The sequence below is a fragment of the Ambystoma mexicanum genome, chromosome 10 (genome assembly GCF_040938575.1).
Source record: "Ambystoma mexicanum isolate Mex_15411 chromosome 10, UKY_AmexF1_1, whole genome shotgun sequence".
NCBI classification, from domain to species: domain Eukaryota; kingdom Metazoa; phylum Chordata; class Amphibia; order Caudata; family Ambystomatidae; genus Ambystoma; species Ambystoma mexicanum.
In genome coordinates, this window is record NC_090932.1 from 1506868572 (window position 1) to 1506891310 (window position 22739).

Genomic DNA, 22739 nt, shown 5'->3' on the forward strand with positions numbered 1-22739 from the left:
GTGTGAGGGGAGAATGAGAAAGTGGAGTCAAAGATGACAACAATGTTTTTTGCCTCACAGGAAGGCACAGGAAGAGGGCTCAAGGAGGGCGGCCACAGTGAAAGAGGTAAAGCGGGAGCAGAGGTCCCAATGAGAAGGATCTCAGTCTAACTGGCATTAAGGCAAAGATCGTTGGAGGAGCCCCACTCCTGAATCGCAGATCGACAGTCAGGAATGAGCAAGAGAGGAGAGGAGAGGAGGCTGAGGGGAGCCTGAAGGAGAGCTGAGGGTTATCTGCATAACTGTCACGCCTCCTCCCTGCCACACCATTGCCAGACAGCCTCCCAAACTCACATCTGCCACCCCTAACCCTGCACGCTTCATCCGGGGTGTTCCCCATGATTCTCACCGCACTAAGCAACTAAATTACCAGGGACGGCTACAACCTTCCCTGCACTGGAATCTGCCATGGCGCTTCTCTCCAGAGACTACGATCTAACGCACGGAGTGCTTCCGATCAGGTGACCAAACACCGGCATCAGGCGGCCAATCGCCGGCAGACTCCCCGTGCAGCGTCGAGGGTCACTTGACGCGGCTTTTGACGCAGTCAAAAGGACAGGGGAAATGCGAAACAAACGCTTCACAGCTGCTTTTCGGAGGGCTGCACAGCGTTTTTGGATCTCGCTAAGGATTCTGATTTTTTCGACCACGGAACGTTGTACAGATTGCTTATGGTTTCTTCCTACAGCTCAGACGAACTTTGATCTTCAGGCATCACGACCTTTGGCTTTGCACAAACTTTTCGAACTTTGGATATTGGACTTTGGCAATTGTTTTCTTGGCTTTCGACCCTGGACTGTTAATGGATTGTTTACGGATCATCCACTTGCTACCTGATCTACAGGTGTTCTCCATCAAGAGTGCCCACAAGGACCCTTCTGTTTCCCCTACCCCTTTGAGGCATCCTGACCAGCCTTTGGGTAAGCCCCTTTAGCTTCTTCCATCATATTGTATTTATAACGCTCACCTGGCTCCCACGGAGGCGCTGGTCTGGGTTGCTGTGGCCTCTTCAAGCGTGATGCGCAGAATTCGGACCACCGATTGAACAGGACCCCCAAATCTTGCTGGTCTGGCCCGTAGGAATATCCTTCTGCAGATGAGAAAGGGGATTAACTGTCTGCTGAATAGTGTGCTTGCTCCCCCCTTTCCCCTTCGTTCTTCTCTGATTCCTCCAAAACCCCCGGTTTAAGCTCACCTTATGGTTTGGAAGGATGAACTCTCCATCCTGCTTCTGGTGCAGGGGCGCGCGTTCGTCCAGTTACTTCACTGGTTTTCAGAATGGCGCTGGCACATCCACTTGACTTCTCTGAGCGATACGCCGTAAGTATAAAGATGCAAAAGTTCAAGTGTGAGCCTCCTTTTATGTTGTTTTTTTCTGTCCTTTATTTCAGGTGCAGAACAAAGGCGATGCGTTGAGGGGTTAAATTGCCGGTGGTAAAATCAGGTGAGTTAGTGATGGGGACTGAGGGTGAGGAAATGTCTTTATAATTCCCCAGTAATGTCTTTTGTCCTTTCCCCATAGGGGCCGGGGTGCGGTACCTGCCAAAGATGCGGCGCCGACTCGAGATGTGGAATGGTTCACCAAGAAAAGCCGGTAAGTAATATGGCTGAAAATTCGGCTTTCCTCTTGTGTTCCCTTGCTCACCTTTTGTCTCTTCTTCTCTCCCCTAGGTGCAGGGTTGTGGCGACCGGTGCTGAGAGCCGCGATGGAGCCGGGCGGCGTCTCGGGAACAGGTGAGTGAAGCGCGGTGCTGCAGCGAGCAACGCAGTGCTTTTAAATGGAAGTCTTCCTTCAGGAATGCTGGCGTGAAGATTCCGGATGCAGGTAAGAAGGTTGAATAAGTTCTTGGTTTTCACCTTTCTCTTCTCTTATTCCCTTACAGGTGTTCCAGGTTCGAGGCGGGCGTGGCTGGAGTCCAGGTGCAGGAGCAGACACGGTGAGCGTTCAGCTGCTGGGATGCAGAACAACGCGAAGCACGTGTGGCTGTCCGGGCATGGCTTAAATAGCTTTGGAAGAAGTTCCAGGTGAGTATTCTTCCACAGCCCCACCCAAGTAACAAAATAGTTCCTTCAGAAAAAAAAATCCCTCCTAAGCCTCATTTGGCTTGGTTCTTCATGCAGCATGGTCTGCATCAGGCGAGTGTGCAGCATGGTCTGCTTCAGTTAAGTGCACCAAACACTTCCCCTTATGAGCCTGGCGCCAACGGCGCCAGGACAGAGTCCAAAGAGCCCCTATAAAGGGCCGCTGGGCTTTTACCCAGGGGCGTGATGCCTGCTCCCAGGGGTGCTGGGCCTGGCCTGGTGCTCCGGGGGTAGGCATCATGACAGTATTGTGATCATTGTGACTGTCTGCCCTAATCATTCATTGCCTTACAGTGGTCAGAGGGTCCTTCCGGTGTTCCTGGTTCCAGCTTGACGGCACTCCAACCTGTGGCCTCAAGAATTGCATTGGTAGTGATTTTCTTCTTACCAGTGTGGTACTTGGGGACGGAGGTATCTTCATCTACACGACCATCAAGATCACAACAATAACATTGAAAGTTAGAGGAGATGGTAGAGATGAGGTGGGCCAAAGGGGCCAAGTAGACGTTGAAAAGCCATGGTGCGAGGTTAGAGTCATGTGGAACACCACATGTGGAGAGAGAGTTGGTTGAGAGAAAGGACCCAAGTTGGACCTGGGAGGGTCAGTCCAGGAGGAAGGTCAACCAAGGCAGGCCCTGATCGTTGATGCCCAGGTTCTCACGCAGACGGATGATCGGGATGGCATGATTGACCATGTGGAATGCAGGGGACAGATCAAGGATGATGAGGACAGAAGTAAGGCTAGAATCGAGATTAGTGAACAGATCTTCACAGGTGTTCAGGAGAGCAGTCTCTGTGCCTCAGGCTGCTCTGAAGACGGAGTGATGGTCATGGATACAACCAACAGATTCAGTGTGGAGAGTAAACTGGGAGATGGCCAACTTTTCCAGACAGGTAGGATCGGCAGAACGCTTTTTAAGGAGTGGGTGCACAAGGGAGTCCTTGAGGAGAGAGGGGAAGTTCCCGTGGTAAAAGAGTGATTGCAGAAATAGGCAGAGGCTGGAGCAAGGGTGTCATTGTGGTCCTTGATGGTACTGGAAAGAGCAGACGAGTACCTATTTGGACGACACTTTCATAGATCATACTCGTCTAGATATATGATATGATATGGCATTTATAACGCGCCTATACACAAGTGTTTCAAGGAGCGACGAGGCAAGGGAGGGGGAACAAAGGGAAGACAGACAACGATGTTACTAGGCCAGGTGTCATTCAGATTGCGCAAGTGCATGGGAAGGGGGAAAGGGAAAAAGTGTGAGGGGGGCAATGGAGCGGGGAAAGTGCAGTACATGGGATAGTAGAATAAATAAGATGAATAAAATGGCCAGCTGGTGGCAAGTGCAAGGAAGTGCAGACATAAGAGCTGGTAGGGGGATTGTAGGGATACAGAAAACCGTCCCCAGGTGCAGGGGTTGCCAGGGAGGCAGAGCAAATGTGCAACTGGTAGGGACTGGGCCCGAGATCAGAAGGGGTGGCCAGGTAACCAGTGCAGTTTCAGGCAGGAATTCAGCAGGGGAGAGGGGGGAGAAAAAGCAGAATCAAACAGGAAGGTTTTGAGGTGCTTCCGGAACCAGAGATGGTTCTCCTCAAGTTTCAGGGCGGCAGGAGGGCTGTTCCAGAGGGAGACCCTGCAGAAGAGAGAGATCTACCACCCACTTGTTTCTTGGAGAATCGACTGACCCTGAGGGAGTTGGAGGCGGATGAGCAAAGAGCTCGTGAAGGAAGATATTTAGGAAGAGCAAGTTGGAGGTATTGCGGCCCCAGGCCCCAGAACGTCTTGTGGACAATGCAGAGGGTTTTGAACTTAATCCTCGCAGCCACTGGGAGCCAGTGCAGAGATTTCAGTCCTGAAGAGATATGATCCCTGGGCTTGAGGCCAAGGACAAGTCTTGCAGTCCTGTTCTGGATAAGTTGCAGGGGGCGGAGAGTAGAGGCAGGCAGATTTCGATAGAGGCTGTTACAATAGTCCAGCCTAGAGAGAACCAGGGCTCTGGAGACAGTGAGCTTCTGGGGGAAGAAGAGGAAAGGAAGAATACCTCTGAGGAGGTGCAGCTGGTAGTGTGACTGCTTAGAGACGTCAGATGTGAGGAGAGTGTGGAGTCAAAGATGACCCCGAGGTCAGGAAGAGGGCTAAGAGAGGCCGGCCAGAGGGCTGCAGGGAAGGAGGGAGTGGGTGTACCGATGAGTAGAATCTCAGTCTTACTGGCATTTAGGCAGAGGTCATTGGCGGCACACCACTCCTGGATAGCAGAAGGACAGTCAGAGATGAGAGGAGGAGACCGAGGGTAGCCTGAAAATGAGCTGGGTATCATCCGAATAGCATTGAATATTGGGGCAGAGAGCGGCGATGCGGTGGGCAAGGAGTGACAGGTATTGGTTGAACAGCCAGGGAGAGAGGTTAGATCCCTGGGGGACACCACAGGTAGAGAAAATATATCCGAGAGGAAGGACCCAAGTTGGACCTGGGAGGGTCGGTCGGCGAGGAAAGATGTCAGCCATGCCAGAGCCTGACCGGTGATACCCAGGTTATCACAGAGACGGTTGAGCAGGATGGCGTGGTTGACAGTGTCAAAGGCAGAAGAGTGATCAAGCAAGATGAGGACGCACGGGGTGTTTAAATCAAGGTTGGATAGCAGGTCTTCACAGACGTTCAGGAGAGCAGTTTCCATGCTTCTGGCAGCTCTGAAGCCAGATTGATGGTCATGAAGACAACCAACAGATTCAGTGTGGAGATTTAGCTGGGAGATGGCCAGTTTCTCCAGGAGCTTGCCCAGGAAGGGAGTTATGGAGATAGGGCGATAGATAGCCGGGCAGGAGGGGTCTGCAGAGGGTTTCTTAAGAAGAGGGTGCAAAAGGGAGTGCTTCAGGGGGGATGGGAAGACTCCAGTGGTGAACGAGTGATTGCAGAAATCAGCCAGGGCAGGAGCCAGGGAGTCGATGTGGTCCTTGATAGTTTTAGAGGAACAGGGGTGAACTCTAAACACACTCAGGAACTCCAGCCGAACTGGAGGGAGTGGCGCATTAGGACATACCTTGAATTTACTTCATCAAGTGTAGTTGGAGAGAAAGAGGAGAAAGGAAGAAGAGGGGGCGAGGCAGCCAAGAGGGGGCCGAGAGAGGCAGAGGGAGAGGCGAGAGGACAGGATGTCCTGCGTTTTAGTGCTAAAGTGAGACGCCAGAGCCGTACTGAGGGCCTGGGACGGAACAGGAGAGGTGGAGACTGCAGAGGGATTGGCCAGCTCCAGAGACGTCTTTATGGGAGGGCAAAAGGGGCACTTGCCCCGGGCCCCCACCTTGTAATGGGGCCCCACAAGTCTGCCGGAGCTAAAGAGGTCAGATCCCATTGTTGATCAACCTTACAAATTTAAATAGCACACGTCAGTTTTTGTTTAATGACATCCAGCTGAGGCTCTAAACCTTCTGCCTGTCTGTTGTTTGCAAGTACATTCTGCTCTGATCAATTAATCCAGTAAAGCTTTCTCTGTTCACTGTGGAATACATAGTTTGTGCGTTCACTAAGGTACAACTTCTGTAGCATTCTCACCTTTCTGTAGTGATTTATATTGATCATGTGCAATAGTCAAGGTTGAAATGTATGTCGATACATTTCAGTGCTGGTTCCTAATATAGCTCATTGTGTTAAGTACTCATTGCAGAGATCTATGTTCATATAGATCTATGTTCATGTGCAAGGTTACAATACCAAATTATAGCAAGGCCAAATTTTTTAGGTCAGCCCATTTGACACAAAACTAGTTTTTTTGGGTACAATTCAGATTCTTTTCTGCACATTAACAAGTAACAATTTCACAAGCCTGTGTTTTGGGTATATTTAAAGCTTTAAAATACAAAAGGGAAATTCAGATAAAGGCCCTCATTACGAGTAAGCCGGTCTGGGAAAAATGCTGGTACAACCGGCTCCGGCATTGTTCCCAGACCGGCTTACTCCGAGTCTGCCGGTAGGGGCAGTATACTACCGGAAGGTCAGGCCTGCTAGTAGTTCAAGCCCCTATCAGAAGTCTCTTCACTGAAGCACCGGCACTGTTAGTTAAGGTGACAGTGCTTTAGTGATCCCATTCCAATGGAGTCCTATCAGACTCTGTGGGAATGGGAACTTACCATCCCGCCGCAACCCGTAATATCCCGCAATCACCAGGATATCGGGCAGCGGAAACGGTAAGGCGAGCTTGCCAGTGAGCCCTTGGCTGTACTATCGGCAGCATAACGACAAACTTGTGAGGGCAAACATCTTTTAAGATCACCTCAATTAGCATGGTGATACTTAAATACTCTAGATGATGGAGACAATGGGCCTCATTACGAGTATGGAGGTAGCCATGCCGCTATTAGTGGCATCGCTACCCCCATAAGGGTACCGGGTCCGGGTTCCTGGAATGGGGAATTACCGGCCCATTCCGACCTTGGAGGGCCCCGTAATTCCCTTTCCCGGGCCCTGGACCCAGTACATCTCCATTCCCATTTGAGCACCCATAGGGCTCAATGGGAATGGGGAGGATGTTAACAACGGGCCTGTTAATGACGGGCCCGTTGTTCGCATCCTGGTCTGCTTGAGGGTCCTGCTAAGGACGCCTGGTTTTACCAGACGTCCTTAGCGGGACCCGCAGCAGACCATGTAATGAGGCGGTAGACTCCACCGGCGCCGTTAACCCTCTACCGCCTGGGTCGTAATGAGGCCCAATGAATCTAGAATCATTCAATTTTACATAGTCCGCTTCTATAACATTTTTAAAATGGCAATGTTGTGTTCTGTTCTTTGTTTTCTTTAAAATGGGATTATTTTAGGTCATGGTAAGAACTGGAAAATAAAGTGGTAAAGTTCAGAAATTGCAGAGTGGGTTTAAATCCCAATGCATCTATGTAAGGTTACCTCCTTCATTTTGATATGATCCAAATCCCAACAGCACCTCTTAACCAATGTGTGGTCCTGGGCATTTCATTTAATCTCGTATTGCCTAATTTGTCAAAATTGCCAGCCCTAGACCTTTCACAATTGTTGCCCTTTATAGTGATTTTGTTCTCAGTGTATGATCTTCAAAAAAGCCACACATGTTTTCACTGGCACAAGTGTTGCTTCCTCTATATTAGTGTACATTAATATATTACACACCACAAACACTTGTTCCTTTGCTCTCTAATGGCAACACTACTCTCAGTCCGTCTTGATATGGACACCTTCCGGCTAGCTTCTAATTTTCACCCACTATATATGCTACTGCATGTGTAATTTTCTCCTTTCATCCAGTTGGTCTCCTGTATCCATGCCTGGGCACGTTTGCATTCTGTGAGGCAGCCAATCTGACCCATCAGTCTATTCTGGATTATGTGGACCTTTTTCATACGATCTGTGTCCTGCATTTATACTATGGTCGGTGTATCTTCCTCATGAAGAGGGTAAGGGGGCTGTATACTACTATCAGTTCTTATTTTGATCGCTGCGAGGCAGCATATCAAAACGATGGGTTGTGATCTTGATGAGGGTGGCGCAACCACATATTCTGGATCCCTTTATTCAGGGTGGAGGGGGGCCCCAAAGAGGTCCGTGCCCGGGGCCCCAAAATAGCTTAAAATTGCATGACGGGCGTATTTTAACATTTGGTTAACGTGGCCCAAAGAAGGAGGCGGAGCTCAGAGAGGGCATAGCTGGCAGCTGAATGTCGCTCAAAGGAAATGTACAAAATAATAGTTTAATAATAGTTTAAAAATTGTATAATTTATTTCATGCTGCTTCTTTTCCAACCTCCACACTGTACATCAATTCCACTTCAAATCACTTCTATGGCAGTGGTGCACACAAAGATATGTTATCATTGCACTTTAAAATCGCTTTGGAGGCCCATCCTGTGAGGTGCAGTCTCCAGGATTGCAAAGACTCTTGCCACATAACATCCTGGCCAAATATTCACGACTCACTTGCACTCATCTCCACTCTTAACCTCCGTTTGGCTTTCAACAATGCTCTGCTTTAATTTTTTTTAAAAGTATGTTTTGTATTTAATATTAAACCAAACACAGTCACATGTTTTAAATTTTGCGGCACATTTGGAAAGTCGGCCTTTTCTTGCTACTCCGAAAGGTTACGTAGTTATTTGGAGCGCCTCGCCCTGGTGCGCTGAAGTCACAGGTTCATATGCCTTCCATATCAGGGATCCCCCAATTTTAGCTCTGGTGTTAGTAATTGGGTTTCTCTGACTCCCACCCCTTTCTCATGGGTCTCAGCAGTACCACTGCTCAGAGCAGACTATCCATCTCACTTGTATAGCCGCAGTGGAGTAACTTTGCTGAAAATGTTGGGGGGGGGGGGAGGGTCATAACATCTGAAGAAAAGGTGCCCCAGCCAAATGAATCGGAACAAAATGTTGTGCCATGAAAGTTGGGGTGGACAAACTCCTCTGTCCCCCCCCCCCTAAAATTACGCCCACGTATAGGTGCTTGCTGTGAACTGCTTCGGCCTCTGGCTCACTCTCGCCCCATGGCGGAGAGCTGTTCTGTTCCCTTGGGGGTAATGTTCAAACACTGGTATCGCTCCGAGGCACTTCCAGACGTCCACAGTCATCCTGCCTTGTCCCCAACAACCGGACAGCCGCCATCGAAACACTGCGAGGTGAGACTGTGGCTGTGGCTACAATGGTGCTGTAAGAGGGGTCGTGAGAGGAAGTTTGGTGCTGCTATGTCAGTGACTTTTGTTTTTTTTTTTACAATTCTTTACAAACACAGGGCGGACGCCCTTAGGGCTTTAGGCCAGCAACCTCCTTATCAGTGCCCCTAAGTGTCCTACTGGTAGTAACCGGTGTTCCCCTGGTAGTAACCAGAAGCGTTGCAGCTTGTGCCTGTGGCATATATAGGACAGTGTCCTACTGGTAGTAACCAGTGTTCTCCTGGTAGTAACCAGAAGGGTTGTCAGCTTGTGCCAGTGGCATATATGGGACAGTGTCCTACTGGTAGTAACCAGTGTTCGCCTCGTAGTAACTGACTGTATGTAAGATGTGGCTGGGACCGTCCCAAGTTTATTGTTTGCTCCAAATAAACCAGTGACCTTCTATATTCCAAAGAACCTTACAAAAGTTGTCTGTGGTTATTTCATCATGTGTGTGTGTTATACTGGCTACAGGAGGTGGGGGTCCCCAAGGGGGATCTCCCCGCTACGATATTATTCCAGCTCAAAGCTTGTGTTCTAGCTTCAAGGTTGCTTTTGTTGAATGTGTTTGTTACAAACCACACAATACATCTCTGCAATGACAGTCCAGAAAGGCCAAGTATTGAACAACTTCCAATTTGTCCTGCATATTTTACTTGGTTCCCCTTCCCCTGCAAGCATTTAAAACGACTGGCAGAATGTCCTCGGTGGGCCTGCCTCGTGAATGTTTATTTTCGCAACTCATTTGAATATGGGATCCTGCCGCTCTCTTAACAGACTCAGGCGAACTGGAGGGAGTGGCGCATTAGGACATTGCTTGAATTTACAACAGCTGCAATTGAAAGGGGAAATGTACAATTTCGAGAGGACAGGCCCTCTCCTGGGACATACAAACTGGAATTCATCCCAGCATGTAGCACCTTGTACCAACCCACCATGCCAACACATTTTTACAAAAAAAAAAATACAACTCATTATCTCACCCAACCCATACATAGAAGAAAAAAAAAGATGACCAGTAACATGTTTTTTTTAGAGCATTTTGTATGCCAGTGCAACCGTTGGGTACCTCTAGAACTGGGCTCAATTTCCCCACGGCTGAAGAAAACTAATTTGGGTCGTCATTCGTGAACAATAGGCACGTATTGCCGCTGAACGCAGGTTTAATTTCGTCTCGCAGAGTTAATTTTTGCAATAAAGCTGACTATCTTTGACTTTTACACAATGCATTCTTTGTTGGCAAACGAGTAAACACGCCATGCCATCTTTCTTCACACAAGCACCTATGCATTGGTTTCTGCTTAAGAAACACAAACGAACCAAACATGTCAATGTGTCTGACACGTTTCCTGCAGCTGTGACTGGCAGAAGTGCCAGCCAGAGTGTCTCAAACTGCAACTTCCTGTTTGGGCGATGCTGTGGCTAGCTGGCACTTCTGTCAGTCACAGCCTGACTTGATCATAGTGGGCGCATCTACTGTTGCGGCTACGGCAGGATAAGGTGTCCTGCCGTGGTGTGGTGGGACTGGGGCTCACCCCCACTTTTTGGAGACCGCCGGGGCCCGACCCAGGCCCACTTAAAGCACTGGGTACAGTGATGGTATTTTTCTACTTGACATCTATAATAGATGTCCAGTAAAAATGAGCATGCGTTTCCCGTGCATGTGTGTGTGTGTATGTGTGTTTGTTTTTTAGGTGCTGTGAGGCCCACGGGACAGGGATGGTATCTTTTTACTGGACATCTATCATCTATCAAAAAAAAATACCCGTTTCACTTTTTACCCAATGTTTTTTAAAATTATGCTTTAAAATGCAACATTTTAACCCATTATTTTAAATAAATTCCCAGGGGGGGGGGGGGGGCAAAGAGAACCCCCACCTGGATTGGCTCAGACTCCCTCGCTACGCTCGGTTGCTTTGGCATATCTGGGTGAAATAATGATGCCCCTTCACTGAAGGTTTAAAAACAAGAAAGAGCTTTCTTCAATGGGTTTCTCTCTGGAGATTGTTCACCTAAAAGATGAAAGGGACCCCTAGGTATGTGGTCTGGGGGTCCTTTATCAGAACGAGTTGGACCTGTGCAGCTGGTGCTGTGCACTGCGATGGGAGCAGGTGGGGGAGCTCAGGCACTATATACTGAGAGTAGGGTGCAGTGACGGTGTGCGATAGTTCATAGCCATTTGTATTTACTGACCATTTCCAGTGGTCGAAGTGTTTGTAAAGAAGTAGTGGAACTATGCATTTTTGGGGGGCCCCAGGCGAAAATAATTTGAAAACCACTGCCTTAGACAAAGGAGGCATGCCGTAGAAAAATATAAGCTTGACGAGCGGGTTCCCAATTAGCATACAGATTGAATGGAAACAAGGAACTGAGGTCACGGTGCAGCTATATATATATATATATATACAAGCCCCAACTTCCTATTCGACGAGGGGCGCATAGAGAAGTCAGACAGAGCAGACATAAAGCCGCTTGGTGCTCCCTGGTAGCAGAAACGTTTCAGAAGATTAGCTGTGTGGGATAGGGATATCATAGGTGAGGAATCAGCGGGAGGAAAGAATCAATTTGAAACATTCCACTGTCATTTTTAATTCACCTTGTATTACCACTGTAATCATTCCAGTGGTAAGGTATTGTTTGCAGACTACCGCAGTAATAGGAAAACGCTTGACAATTTAAAAGCCTTACCCCATTCTACACTCTACATGTGAACCCCTCCTCCTCCTTTCTAGGCCAACCCACCAACATCCCTGCCACAGTGCAAATCTTCTGTAACCCTCGCTTGTTATCCCCCTTTCACCTGCCAGTTCGTGCAATGCATTTTCTTTCCGAGCGTGCATGATTCCCACGGTAAAAATTAAACACAAAATGGGCACGCCCCAAAAAAAATGCCAGATTTGCATTTCCGAAAACACTCTGAGTGGCTATGCACCATAGGAAAAGTATCCTTTTTGACTGGGGACACCGTGTTTCTGTCAATTATTTTTAAAAAACTACTGAGCCGATTTACACCAAACCAAAAAAGGAATATCTGTAATGCCTTTAGCCCAATTTGTATGCAATTTGGTACAAACCAGTCAAGTGCTTTTCTTGCTATGATTGTTCAATAGAAGCACCATTTTCTCTGTGGGGAAATAAATGGGAGTAGGCAAAAAACACTTTTATTGTTTTCATAATAACTTTTGAACCATTTAGCAAATTTCCCCCAAAAATATGTTTGGTGGGGCACTTGCCTGACTTTTTAAAGACATTGGGCCTCATTACAAATCAGGCGGTCCGGAAATAACGGTGGCGGTAAACCCGCCGCCACATTGTTTCCGGACCGCCTGATCCCGACTACTGCAGGCGGGAGGTGATGTTCCGACTACTGCAGGCGGACGAGGAAACGACGGCCGCATTACGAGATGCCGGTGTTTCCATGATCCCCATTCCCATTGAGTCCCCTAGGACTCAATTCAGTCCCCTGAAGGAGGTGGGATGTGAGAAGGGTCATGAGCAAATAAATGTCTTAGAACCGCTTGTCCCACTTGTGTATCAGTCTTGGAATGAGTGTCAATGCAGTAGTGCTGAGTAAAAGTGTGAATAGAGCTCCAAGTAGCTGCTTTGCAAATGGTGTCAAGGGGTACATTTGCAATGAAAGCCAGAGTGGCCCCAATGCCTCTTGTAGAGTGGGCCCTAGGCGTGAAAGGCAGAGTTTTTTCAGAAAGTGAGTAACACAGCTGGATACAGTTAATAATCCACTTAGAGATGGCACCTTTTTCGAGACGCGGTCCCCCTCTCTGCCTGTAGCTATGGAGACAAACAGTCTGTTTTCCTTAGCGGTCTGGTCTTGTTTACATAGTAGAGGACCGCCCTACGCACATCTAGTGTGTGCAGTTTCACCTCAGCCGAGCTTTGTGGGTCTTGGAAGAAAGCCGGAAGCTTGATGGACTGGTTCAAGTGGAATTTTGAAATAAACTTAGGTGAGAACCTAGGGTGCGTGCGTAAAACCAGTTTATCTTTATGGACAGTAAAGAAGGGACCTTGCACTGACAGAGCCTGAATTTCACTGACTCTTCTTATAGATGTAATTGCTACTAAGAAGGCCGTTTTGTAAGTCAGGTGTTTGAGACTGCTTTTGTGCATGGGCTTGAATGGGGGGCCCATGAGCTTAGATAGCACCACGTTAAGGTCCCATCCTGGTGGTGGGTTTGAAATAGGAGGGTGAATTCTCTTTACTCCTTCCATGAAGGCTTTAACTACTGGTACTTTCCACCACGACACCTTGTTATGGGAAGTGGTGTACGCTGACAGGGCTGCCAGGTGTACCTTCAGTGAGTTAAAAAATAGTCCTGCGTCCAGCAGGTGGAGCATGTATGTAACAATAGTGGAAGGAGTGCAATCAACTGGGTTGATTTGTTTATTATGGCACCAGATAACGAATCTCTTCCATTTGTCAAAGTAGCAATGCCTCGTGTTAGGTTTCCTAGATTCCTTTAGGATGTCCATACACCTCTGTGGTAAATTGAGATGTCCGAAGCCATGCTGCCAGGTTCATTGAGTTGGGTTGAGGATGCACTGTTTGACCTTGGTGCTGGGACAGTAGGTTGTACCAGGCCGGAAGTTTGATGGGTTCGCACACCGCCAATCTGCGTAAGTGTGGGAACCACGGTTGTCTTGCCCACATGGGAGCAACTAGGACAAGCGTCATCGATTCTCTGTTCATCTTGTTGACCACCTTCCTGATTAGAGGAGTTGGTGGAAAAGCGTACGCAAACATCCCTGACCAGTTCATCCACAGGGCGTTCCCCTGGGAGTCTGGTTGGGGGAACCTGGATGCAAATCCTGGGCATTGTCTGTTTGCTTGTGGCTTATAGGTCTATAGTGGGGAAACCCCACTGAGAGAAGATATCTTCTACAACTTCTCTGTGTAGACACCATTCGTGTTCCTCTGGGAGGGGGTCTCTGCTCAGAGCATCCGCTAGGGAATGGAGATCCCCTGGAACATGTTGCGATGACAGGAAGATGTTCCGTCTGAGTGCCCATATCCAGATTTTCTGGGCAAGCTTGGACAGATTTGGCGACCGAGTCCTTCCTTGCTTGTTCAGGTAGAACATGGCTGTAGTGCTGTCCGTCCGGATTTGCACTGACAGATTTAACAGGTAGGGCTCGAACGCTTGAAGTGCTCTGAATACTGCCAGAAGCTCTAACAGGTTGATGTGATTCTTGCCCACTGAGTGCGACCAGAGACCCTGAGCTGTGTGGTGGAGATGGTGAGCTCCCCACCCCGTCAGGCATGCATCGGTTGTGACTACCGCCTGTATCTCGGGATCGTAAAAGGGTTTCCCCTTGGACAGATTCTCTCTTGTCCACCAGTGAAGGCTTTGTACAAGTGTTGGCGAAACGACCACTAGATTGTCCCAATGACCACTTGCCTGAGACCACTGTTTCGCCAACCATTCTTGCATGGGACGCATGCGCAGGCGCGGGTGGGGGACCAGGTAAATACATGACGCCATCATGCCCAGCAAACGCATTGCTTTGCGTACCGTTATCTGGTGACCGGACTGATATTGCGGAATTTGCAGCAGTATATTCCAAATTCTTTCCTCGGAAGGAAAGGTCAACCCCTCTTGAGTGTCTAGGATAGCTCCTAGGAACTGTTTGGATGTGCTTGGCACAAGACTTGATTTTTTCTCATTTATTGAGAAGCCCAATTCGAAGAGGAGGTCGATTGTCCTTTGAATGTTTGCTCTGCAAATTACTGGGGTCTCCCCAGTGATGAGCCAGTCGTCCAGGTAAGGGTACACCGGGATTGCCTCCCTGCGTAGGTGTGCTGCCGCCACCGCCAGTACCTTGGTGAATACCCTTGGAGCCGAAGCTATCCCGAAGGGCAGTACCTTGAACTGGTAGTGCCGACTGTCCACCTTGAAACGCAAGTACTTTCTGTGCGCTGGGAACATGGAAATATAAAAATAGGCATCTTTCATGTCCAATGTTGCGATGTAATCCCCCCTTTTTTAGGAGGGGGATTACCTCCTGGAGAGTAGTCATGCGAAACTTTTGGGGCTTGACATACTTGTTTGCAGGCCGTAAGTCCAATACTGGGCGCATTGTCAAATCTTTTTTTGGCACAAGGAAGTAAGTTGAATAAATACCCTTGTTTACCTGGTGTCCCGGGACGAGTTCTATCGCGTCCTTTGCTAGCAGATTGACAATCTCCTCGAAGAGGATCTTCTGGTGGTCCAAAGAATGCATTCTTTGTCGTGGAGGATGGTTTCGGGGACGCTCTAACAGTTCTATGCAGTACCCTGCGGATACTGTGGACAGCACCCATCTGTCTGATGTGATCCCTTCCCAAGCTTGGGTGAAGTTGGAAATGCGTCCCCCTACTGGGGTTGCGTGAGAAGGGACCCTGAACTGAGCGTCACTGTTTTGGTGGAGGCGTGCCACCTCCTCTACTGGGGCTGCCTCTACCTTTCCCATGTCCTCTTTTATTACCCCTGCCGTAACCCGGGGTAGACTGTTGGTTATTATTGCTCCACGGTGTACCCTGCCCCTGGGAATAGTTAGATCCTCTCTGGGAATTTTGGCCGCATGGGCGAGGAAAATTGCCATTCCCTCTCTGATTAGGGGGTTTATTGGTTAGTTGGCCTAGGGATTTGAGTGTTTCATACTCGTCCTTGGCATTTTTCAGCGTGTCCTCGACCGCCTTACCAAACAACAGATCCGGCTCCACCGGTTTATCCAACAATGATGCTTGGGTTTCAGCTTTGAATCCAGACTGCCTTAACCAAGTGTGTCTCTTGATAACAGTTCCTTCTGCTATCAATCTGCCGGCGTTATCCGAGGCATCAAAGGTTGCCTTTAGAATGCAACCAGACACAGCTCTTCCCTCTGTCGAAACTCGTGCCAACTGGCTCTTTAAGGGTTCTGTGGCGGAGTCTATGAGTGTCGCGACTTCTTCCCATTGATGGCAGTTGTAGCTGGCCAACAAGGAGGTGGAGTTGGCAATCCTTGCCTGGTAGGCGGCAGTGGAGGCTACTTTCCTGCCCAAGCCATACAGTTTCTTGCTCTCCTTGTCGGGAGGAGCTTCGGACGATGACAAGGGTGTTCCAGCCCTCTTACGGGTGTTTGTAACAACTAGGGAGTCCGGCTTCAGATGCCCCCTTATATATATTGGGTCTGATTGGGCTGCCCTGAAAAGTTTCTCAATCCTGGGGTTCACTGCTCTGGTGAGGTTAGGATTTACGAGTGAAGGGTCTATTCTCCTCTGAATAGACTTCAGGATAGGGATGGCCTGCGCAACAGGCCTCCTTTCTCACACTAACTCTTGGGCGAAGTCCCTCTCCTCTTAAGCATCCTGGGTGTCAATGTGGAAATGTTCAGCTGCTCGAGACAGAACTTCATTCAGGAGGGGTTGGTTGTCGACAAGGGAGTCGGTAACCGGGGGTTCCTTCTCTACCGGGGAATCTACTCTGCAGGTTTCCGGGTCGTCCTCATCCTCTTCTTGGTCCTCATCATCCCCATAGTAGCCCGTACCAGTTTGTTCTCCCAACATGCCTAAATCTGGATCCTCACAAAAGGATGTCTCTCCTAAATACTGAGAGTAGGGCTGTACATAGAAGGGGTCCGAAGACCGTGTTGGTGTTTCAAACCGGGACTTTTTACTTGGAGGTATGGGATCCTTAGAGCCTGAGGGTGCTGACCCGTCGGGAGTATAAGAGAGAAAGCGTTCAGGGTTTTTTGCGTAAAAATCTGCCAATGATGACATCCTTGACATGACCCTGTCTATGTCATCACTAGACCATCCTCTAGAACTGGGGGCGACTCTTTCTGGAAGTTTCTCTGACTTATCCTGACTAGACTTGGTGGTCTGAGATGGGGTCTTTGTGATAGCAGAAGACTTGGACTTGTCTGTCTGTTTCTGAGGAGTGGAGTGTCTTAAAGGTGTGGAAGTAGGCAGAGGCTGCTTCCTTTGTTGTTTTTCCCCCTCCCTGTGGGTGGAAGAGTGTTTTCCCTGTTGTTTCGCCCCTACGGAGCCTTTCGACGCCGGGCCTGGAGGTTCGGGGTTAGTGTGCCTATCCTTTGAGTGTGGAGGTAGGGGTTCGGGAGCCGCTGTAACGCGGTCTGCGGGTGCCGACTCCTGGAGTGCGGTCTGAGGTTGGAAGTCGGCTTCGTCCTCCGACGATCGAACTTCCGTTACCTTGGGGAGCAAGGCACTCTTGGCAACAGTGGATGATTGCCTGGAGTCATGCGGCGATCTTGATCGAGAACGCCCAGAGGACGCCGATTCGGACCGTTCTCTATGTGCCTCTTTCCGAGAACTCGACCTGCGCGTCGAGTCCCGGTTGGACTTCATGTGTTTTGTGTAAGTGCTGTGGGAAGCGCTTGTGTCGCCGGCGGTCTTCCCCATAGCCGCCCTGTCAGAAGACCTTCCGAGGTCAGGGACTTGCGCTCGGCTGTCTTTTGACGCCATAATGCCCTCGCCGTCCGAAAGCACGGCGTCGCTGCCATCGCTGAAGGCGCCCTCTGCTGCCATGGCCTCTTGACGCCTGGTGTGGTGGGCCCAACGCTTGATCGAACTGTCCTTAAGTGTTTTGGGTTTAAACCTACTACACGCTCTGCAGTTCGCCTCGGGATGGTCCCTCGGCAAGCAGAGATTGCACGTGGCGTGCCTGTCCACCCAAGGGTATTTGCGGTTGCACTTGGGGCAGAATTGGAAAGGGGTACCCTCCATACGCACCTTGTGGCAGCAAGCTTGTAAGTGTAGGAATATATAAGACTGTACCTATATACCAAAAGAGTGTAGAGCATGTCCACCCCCCACTCTCCCTACTTGCAGGGCCGAGGCCAGCGGCCTTCCAAGGCCCGGGCCGAGGCCAGAGGCCTTCCTAGGCCCGGGCCGAGGCCAGAGGCCTTCCTAGGCCCAAATCCGTCGTGCAGCTGTCGACGGTCGAATTCTTCTCCGGGCCGGCATCGAGTGTGGAAATTCGGTGACTCGGCGTTGGGGTGGAGGAATGGGTACATTTAACAATATTTAGCAAAAGTATGGCTTAGGCCAGGGAACTCCGCGAAATGCTTCTGACCAGAATGGCGGAAAAAAACAATCTGAGGGTCCTAGACGCGTGAGGGATCATGGGTACAGTGGACGTCACACAAGGGATAGTATTACTGGCACGCCCTGTGTCGACGCCCTTTTTCGAGTTTCGAAAAACAAACTAATACTCTTCAGCTTCCACTAGATGTCTGCCTATGCACAGCATGTGATCTAAGCAGATTCCACAAGCCTCAGAAATATATATATATACATACCAATATGCATGGGTACAAGTATCGGCAGAAGAGTCGTACTGCTCCTTCCAATGAGGTTTGACATCTTCAGCAGGCACCTGTCAAAGACCAACATGAAAACAGTGAAGAAAACAGACAAAGGCATGTTTTTCCAGTGATCTAAAAATAAAGTGCTAATTGTTAAGAACAGACAACTGACTGTTGAAGTGGCTTTAGTTCCCAAAAACTGGTTAACTTCAGGTTCAGCTAAAAACAAATCCTTATGCCGTAGGCATTACCACTTACCTTACCAATTAACTAATAACACTTGAGACCACACACCACACACAATCTGTCCGATACCTTATTTAAGTAGTTGTCACACCTTTAATACACACAAAGACAGTTTAGGTCTTGGGTAATATTTCTTTGTATTCCTTTAATTCGCTTGCCCACCTCAGCATGGTGATATGCCTGTAAAACATTCTTCAACTGAAAATTGACACACTGTCAGTATAATTCTTGTATTATTCGGAGGTATTTCAATGCACTATACAGGTAAAAGCAGTCTTGTCTATTTAATTAAACAGAACAGTGTTGAGGTGGTACAGAGTTACAAAACCACTATTCAACAGAAATAAATCTTGCCTACAGAGTACAAGTACAAGAAATGAATTGACAAAATCAAAAGATCCGGCTTTAGGCCAGGTACCGCTTCATAATGCCCCAATCCCTCATTTTCCTCTTTGCCAGCCCTGTCCTGGCACCTTGCAGGAGGCAAACGTGTGGCAGAGGCCTGTGCGGAAAGCAATCTTTTCATTCACATGCTTCTGCAACTTGTGTACCCCCTGCTGATCACCAGAAGGTAGGCATGACAGTAGTCGTAAGGCTCGTCTCCTCATATTGTGGATGCCTTCTGTGCAGCATTTTAAGGGATCCCTTATTGACCATTGTGTGGGCCAGTTACATTCACATTGTGAAGTCCTAACAATCTTACAACTGGTAAGGGTGGCACAGCAGTCAAGGGCAACTCTTAGGAGGGGAGCAGGGCAGTGTCAGATACATGTATTATATTGTAACATTCAAAATGGGCATACCCACACCAAATACGTCATGAAAATATTACTTTATCTACTGTGCAGGTGAGTAGTGATTAAGTAGGGTACAGGAAAGCAAAATGTTAGTGTTCAGAGTTTGTGCCATGGTGCGGTCACAAGTAGGCCAGCATGTGCCCCTCAGGTACTCAGTTACCCTATTAGTTTGTTAGGCACACTTTATCTGTAAGAGCAGCGGATTGGGTCTGGTCAAACGGGCAAGAGTCTTCCACAAAACTAACATGGCCTCCCCAGTAGAGCTTACTTGTGAAGTGCCTACACCTATTCTTTTTAATCTTTTTATGAAGCCACTGTTTGAAATTTTAGATGAGCAGGTTATTGTATATGCTAATTCTGCAGATGACATGAACATTTTCATACAGCTTACAGGTGATTATTCCACAGATGTCAAGAGAGTAAATGATGTGTTTAATCTCATTCAGTACTGGATGGTTCACAATTCCCTGGTGCTGAATGATGCAAAAGGAGAAATTACTTAACGTAATGATCTTTTTACTGATTATTCTCCCACAGAATCCTCATCTGGTGGATATCCTCAGCTCTGCTGCTCAGTAACGTTTTCGACAGGGGGCGCAGTGGACCTCGACTCGGCCGTCGATCCATCTTTCTGGGTGCTCTATCGTCGGCTCCGGAAGGGACGTTAGGCATCAATATCCCAACATAGAGACCCCCATAGAATAGAGACGTAAAATGTTCATTTGCATTTTCTTTTTTAAAACAACCGCTTAGCAAGTTAGAAGTGGTCACCATAGAACAATTACTAAATGTCTTCGCGCTTGGACAGAACTGTAGAGCCACATGAACTTTCTGAGTGCGGATGAATGGGAGGGGCTATGAGGAATCTGCGGGAGAAGAATCCATAGATAGATCATTAAATAAATAATGTATCCTTCAATTGATTGCTTTTCTCCCACAGATTCTTCATCTGATAGATTCCCAAAGCAGTTAGGACACAGAGGTCAGAAAGTGCTATGCAAGCAGATTTTGCAAAACTGCTCTACCAAACCGTACATCACCCTGCGTGCATCAAGAGAATAATGCTTGGTAAATGTGTGCAAGGATGGCCATGTGGCTGCACAACATATGTCCCTAACAGGAACTCCTCTCTGTATAGCTGTAGAAGCCAAATCCCCTCTCGTGGAGTGTGCAAGTTCCCTGCCCACTGACTGATAACATTCGGTTATGCATAGAATAATCCAACGAAACAGGGTCTGCTTTGTCACAGCCAACCCTTTACGGGAAAAAGAATGGGCCACGAATAACTGATTGGTCTTCCGAAACTTAGAAGTCGAGCGACATAGAAGCTTAAGGCTCTCCTGGGATCAAGACGGTGAAACCGCTCTTCCTCTTCCGGGAATGTGGAGGTGAGTAAAATACAGGTAAATAAATTGTCTGATAAACTTAGAATTCAGAAACTACTTCAGGGAGGAATTCAGGCCTCACTTTAAGAGAAACATTCTCCTGAAAGAAAAGTAGAACCGAGATTTGCAGCACAATGCCTGCAATTCAAAAACCCTCCTGGCTGAAAGGAGTGCAACTAAGAAGGCTGTTTTGAAGGACAGCAGCCGTAAGAGACATGAATGCATGGGCGCAAGTAGAGCCTCCATCAAGTATGGCAAGACCAGACTAAGGTCCCAATCCGGGACAACAATAGGGATTGGCGTAAGTTTATTGTGAAGGTCTTTAAGGAATGGGGCCATGGCCAGAGTTGTGTAGAAAGAACCCTGATCCAGGACCTTTTGAACACAGACAAGGCCGCCAAATATCCCTCGACTGTGGTAACATGAAGGCACGCTGAGCCCAGTGACAGAAGAAACTCAATTACTGTAGTGGTGGGGGAAGAGATTGGGTCAATCTTGCGTTCCCTGCACCACACCTCAAATCTTCTCCACTTGCACGCATACAGCTATCTTGTAGATGGTGTCTGTGCAGCCAACAACACCACAAGTACCTCCTCAGAGAGGTCCCAGTCATCATATCTCATCCTCTCAAGATCCACCCATGTAGGTTTTGGAAATCTGGGGTTGGGTGAAATGCCCCCACCCATCTGATCCGGACGCCGAGGAAACTGGTGAGGTGGACAGATGGACGGCTCCAAGAGATCAGAATACCATGTTCTCCTCGCCCAGTCGGGGGCGATTAAAATCATGGTTGCTCGAAATCATGGTTGCTCAAAATCATAACCCTCACAATAACCCAAGGAATTATGGAAATCGGGGGGGAGAGGGAAGGTCCAGTCCACCAGAAATACATCCCCCAGTGCCGCCCTTCACTGGGAATTCCCTCAAGCAAAACGGTTGGCACTTCCAGACTCAGTGGCAAACAGATCCACTATCGGGGTACCCCAGAGAGAGAAGAACTCCTTTAGGACTTCCAGGCATACTTCCCACTCCTGTCAGACCGTGCTCTGCCTGCTCAGAGAATCCACCAAGGTGTTCTCTGTCCCCACTAGATGAACTGCCGAGACCCGGTTCTCCAGTAACCAGAACCACACCTGCATCGCCTTTATGCAGAGGGGACAGGAGTGCATGCCACCTTGCTTGTTGAGGTAGTGCATGGCAACTGTGTTGTCCGTTAGTCAAGACATGCTTCCCCTTGATAGACAGAGCGAACACCTACAGGGATAACATGATGGCCCACAACTCTAGCCTGTTGATGTGCCACCTGGCTTCTGTCGCTGACCAAAGACCACTCACATGCAAGTCCTCGCAGTGAGTGCCCCAACCCTTCAGAGACACATCCGTGACCACTCGTGTCTGAGGCCAGAAGGGTATCCCCACCATAAGATTGCTGCGGTTGTCCCCCCAGCCGAGGTCACGGACCACTTGGTCGGACAGAGGATCTGTGAGTGCTCCAAGGTACCGAGACCACTGGTTCCTTAGGAGCCACTGAAGGGATCTCATGCGCAGTCTGGATTCTGGCACTAGAAAAATACAGGAAGCCATGAGACCTAAGAGGCAGAGGAAGGATGTACCATCTGTGCTATGTTATCAGCTCTCTCTTTGGGAGGGAAGGAATGGGACTTCAAGTTCAGGGAGAAGCCCAGCCTGTACAGTAGTAGGCATGTGTCATCTAGATGAGACAAGATTTGCCCTGCTGAGTTCCCCCGGATAAGCCAGTCATCCAGGTACGGAAATACATGGACCCCGGATCTCCTGAGGTGAGCCGCGACTACCACCATGAGGTTGGTGAAGACCCTTGGAGCGGAGATCAACCCGAAGGGAAGCACCTTGAACTGATAGTGCTTGTCCTCTATGAGGCACCATAGGAACTTCCTGTGCTTGTTATGTATTGGCACGAAGAAATAAGCGTCCTGTAGGTCTATTGACAAGCCACGTTCCAGAACATGGAGAATTCCTCTCAACTACACCATCCTGAATTTGTCTTTCCTCTGGAACTTGTTGAGAGCCTTGAGGTCCAGAATGACAGCGAGACCACCTCCTTTCTTGGGCACCAGGAAATACCGGCAATACCAAACCGATCTTCTCTATTTGGGAGGTACCTCTTTCACAGCACCATTCGAAAACAGGGCTCTCAGTTCTTCCTGGAGTGCCTGTCCTGTTTGGATTGGAGGCAGTGGGGTTCTGTCCAGTGGT

The 22739-nt window shown here is 48.7% G+C and overlaps 1 protein-coding gene across 4 annotated transcripts in view; it reads right to left on the reverse strand.

The window, feature by feature from the left end:
- The window catches only part of SBNO1 (strawberry notch homolog 1), a 2127865-nt gene that overhangs the window by 254384 nt on the left and 1850742 nt on the right, over positions 1-22739 (reverse strand). For all 4 annotated transcript variants that reach the window (XM_069619669.1, XM_069619670.1, XM_069619667.1 and 1 more), the window contains one exon: positions 18071-18147. In XM_069619669.1, coding sequence (XP_069475770.1) covers positions 18071-18147 — 77 coding nt within the window. The remainder of the gene's footprint in view (positions 1-18070; positions 18148-22739) is intronic.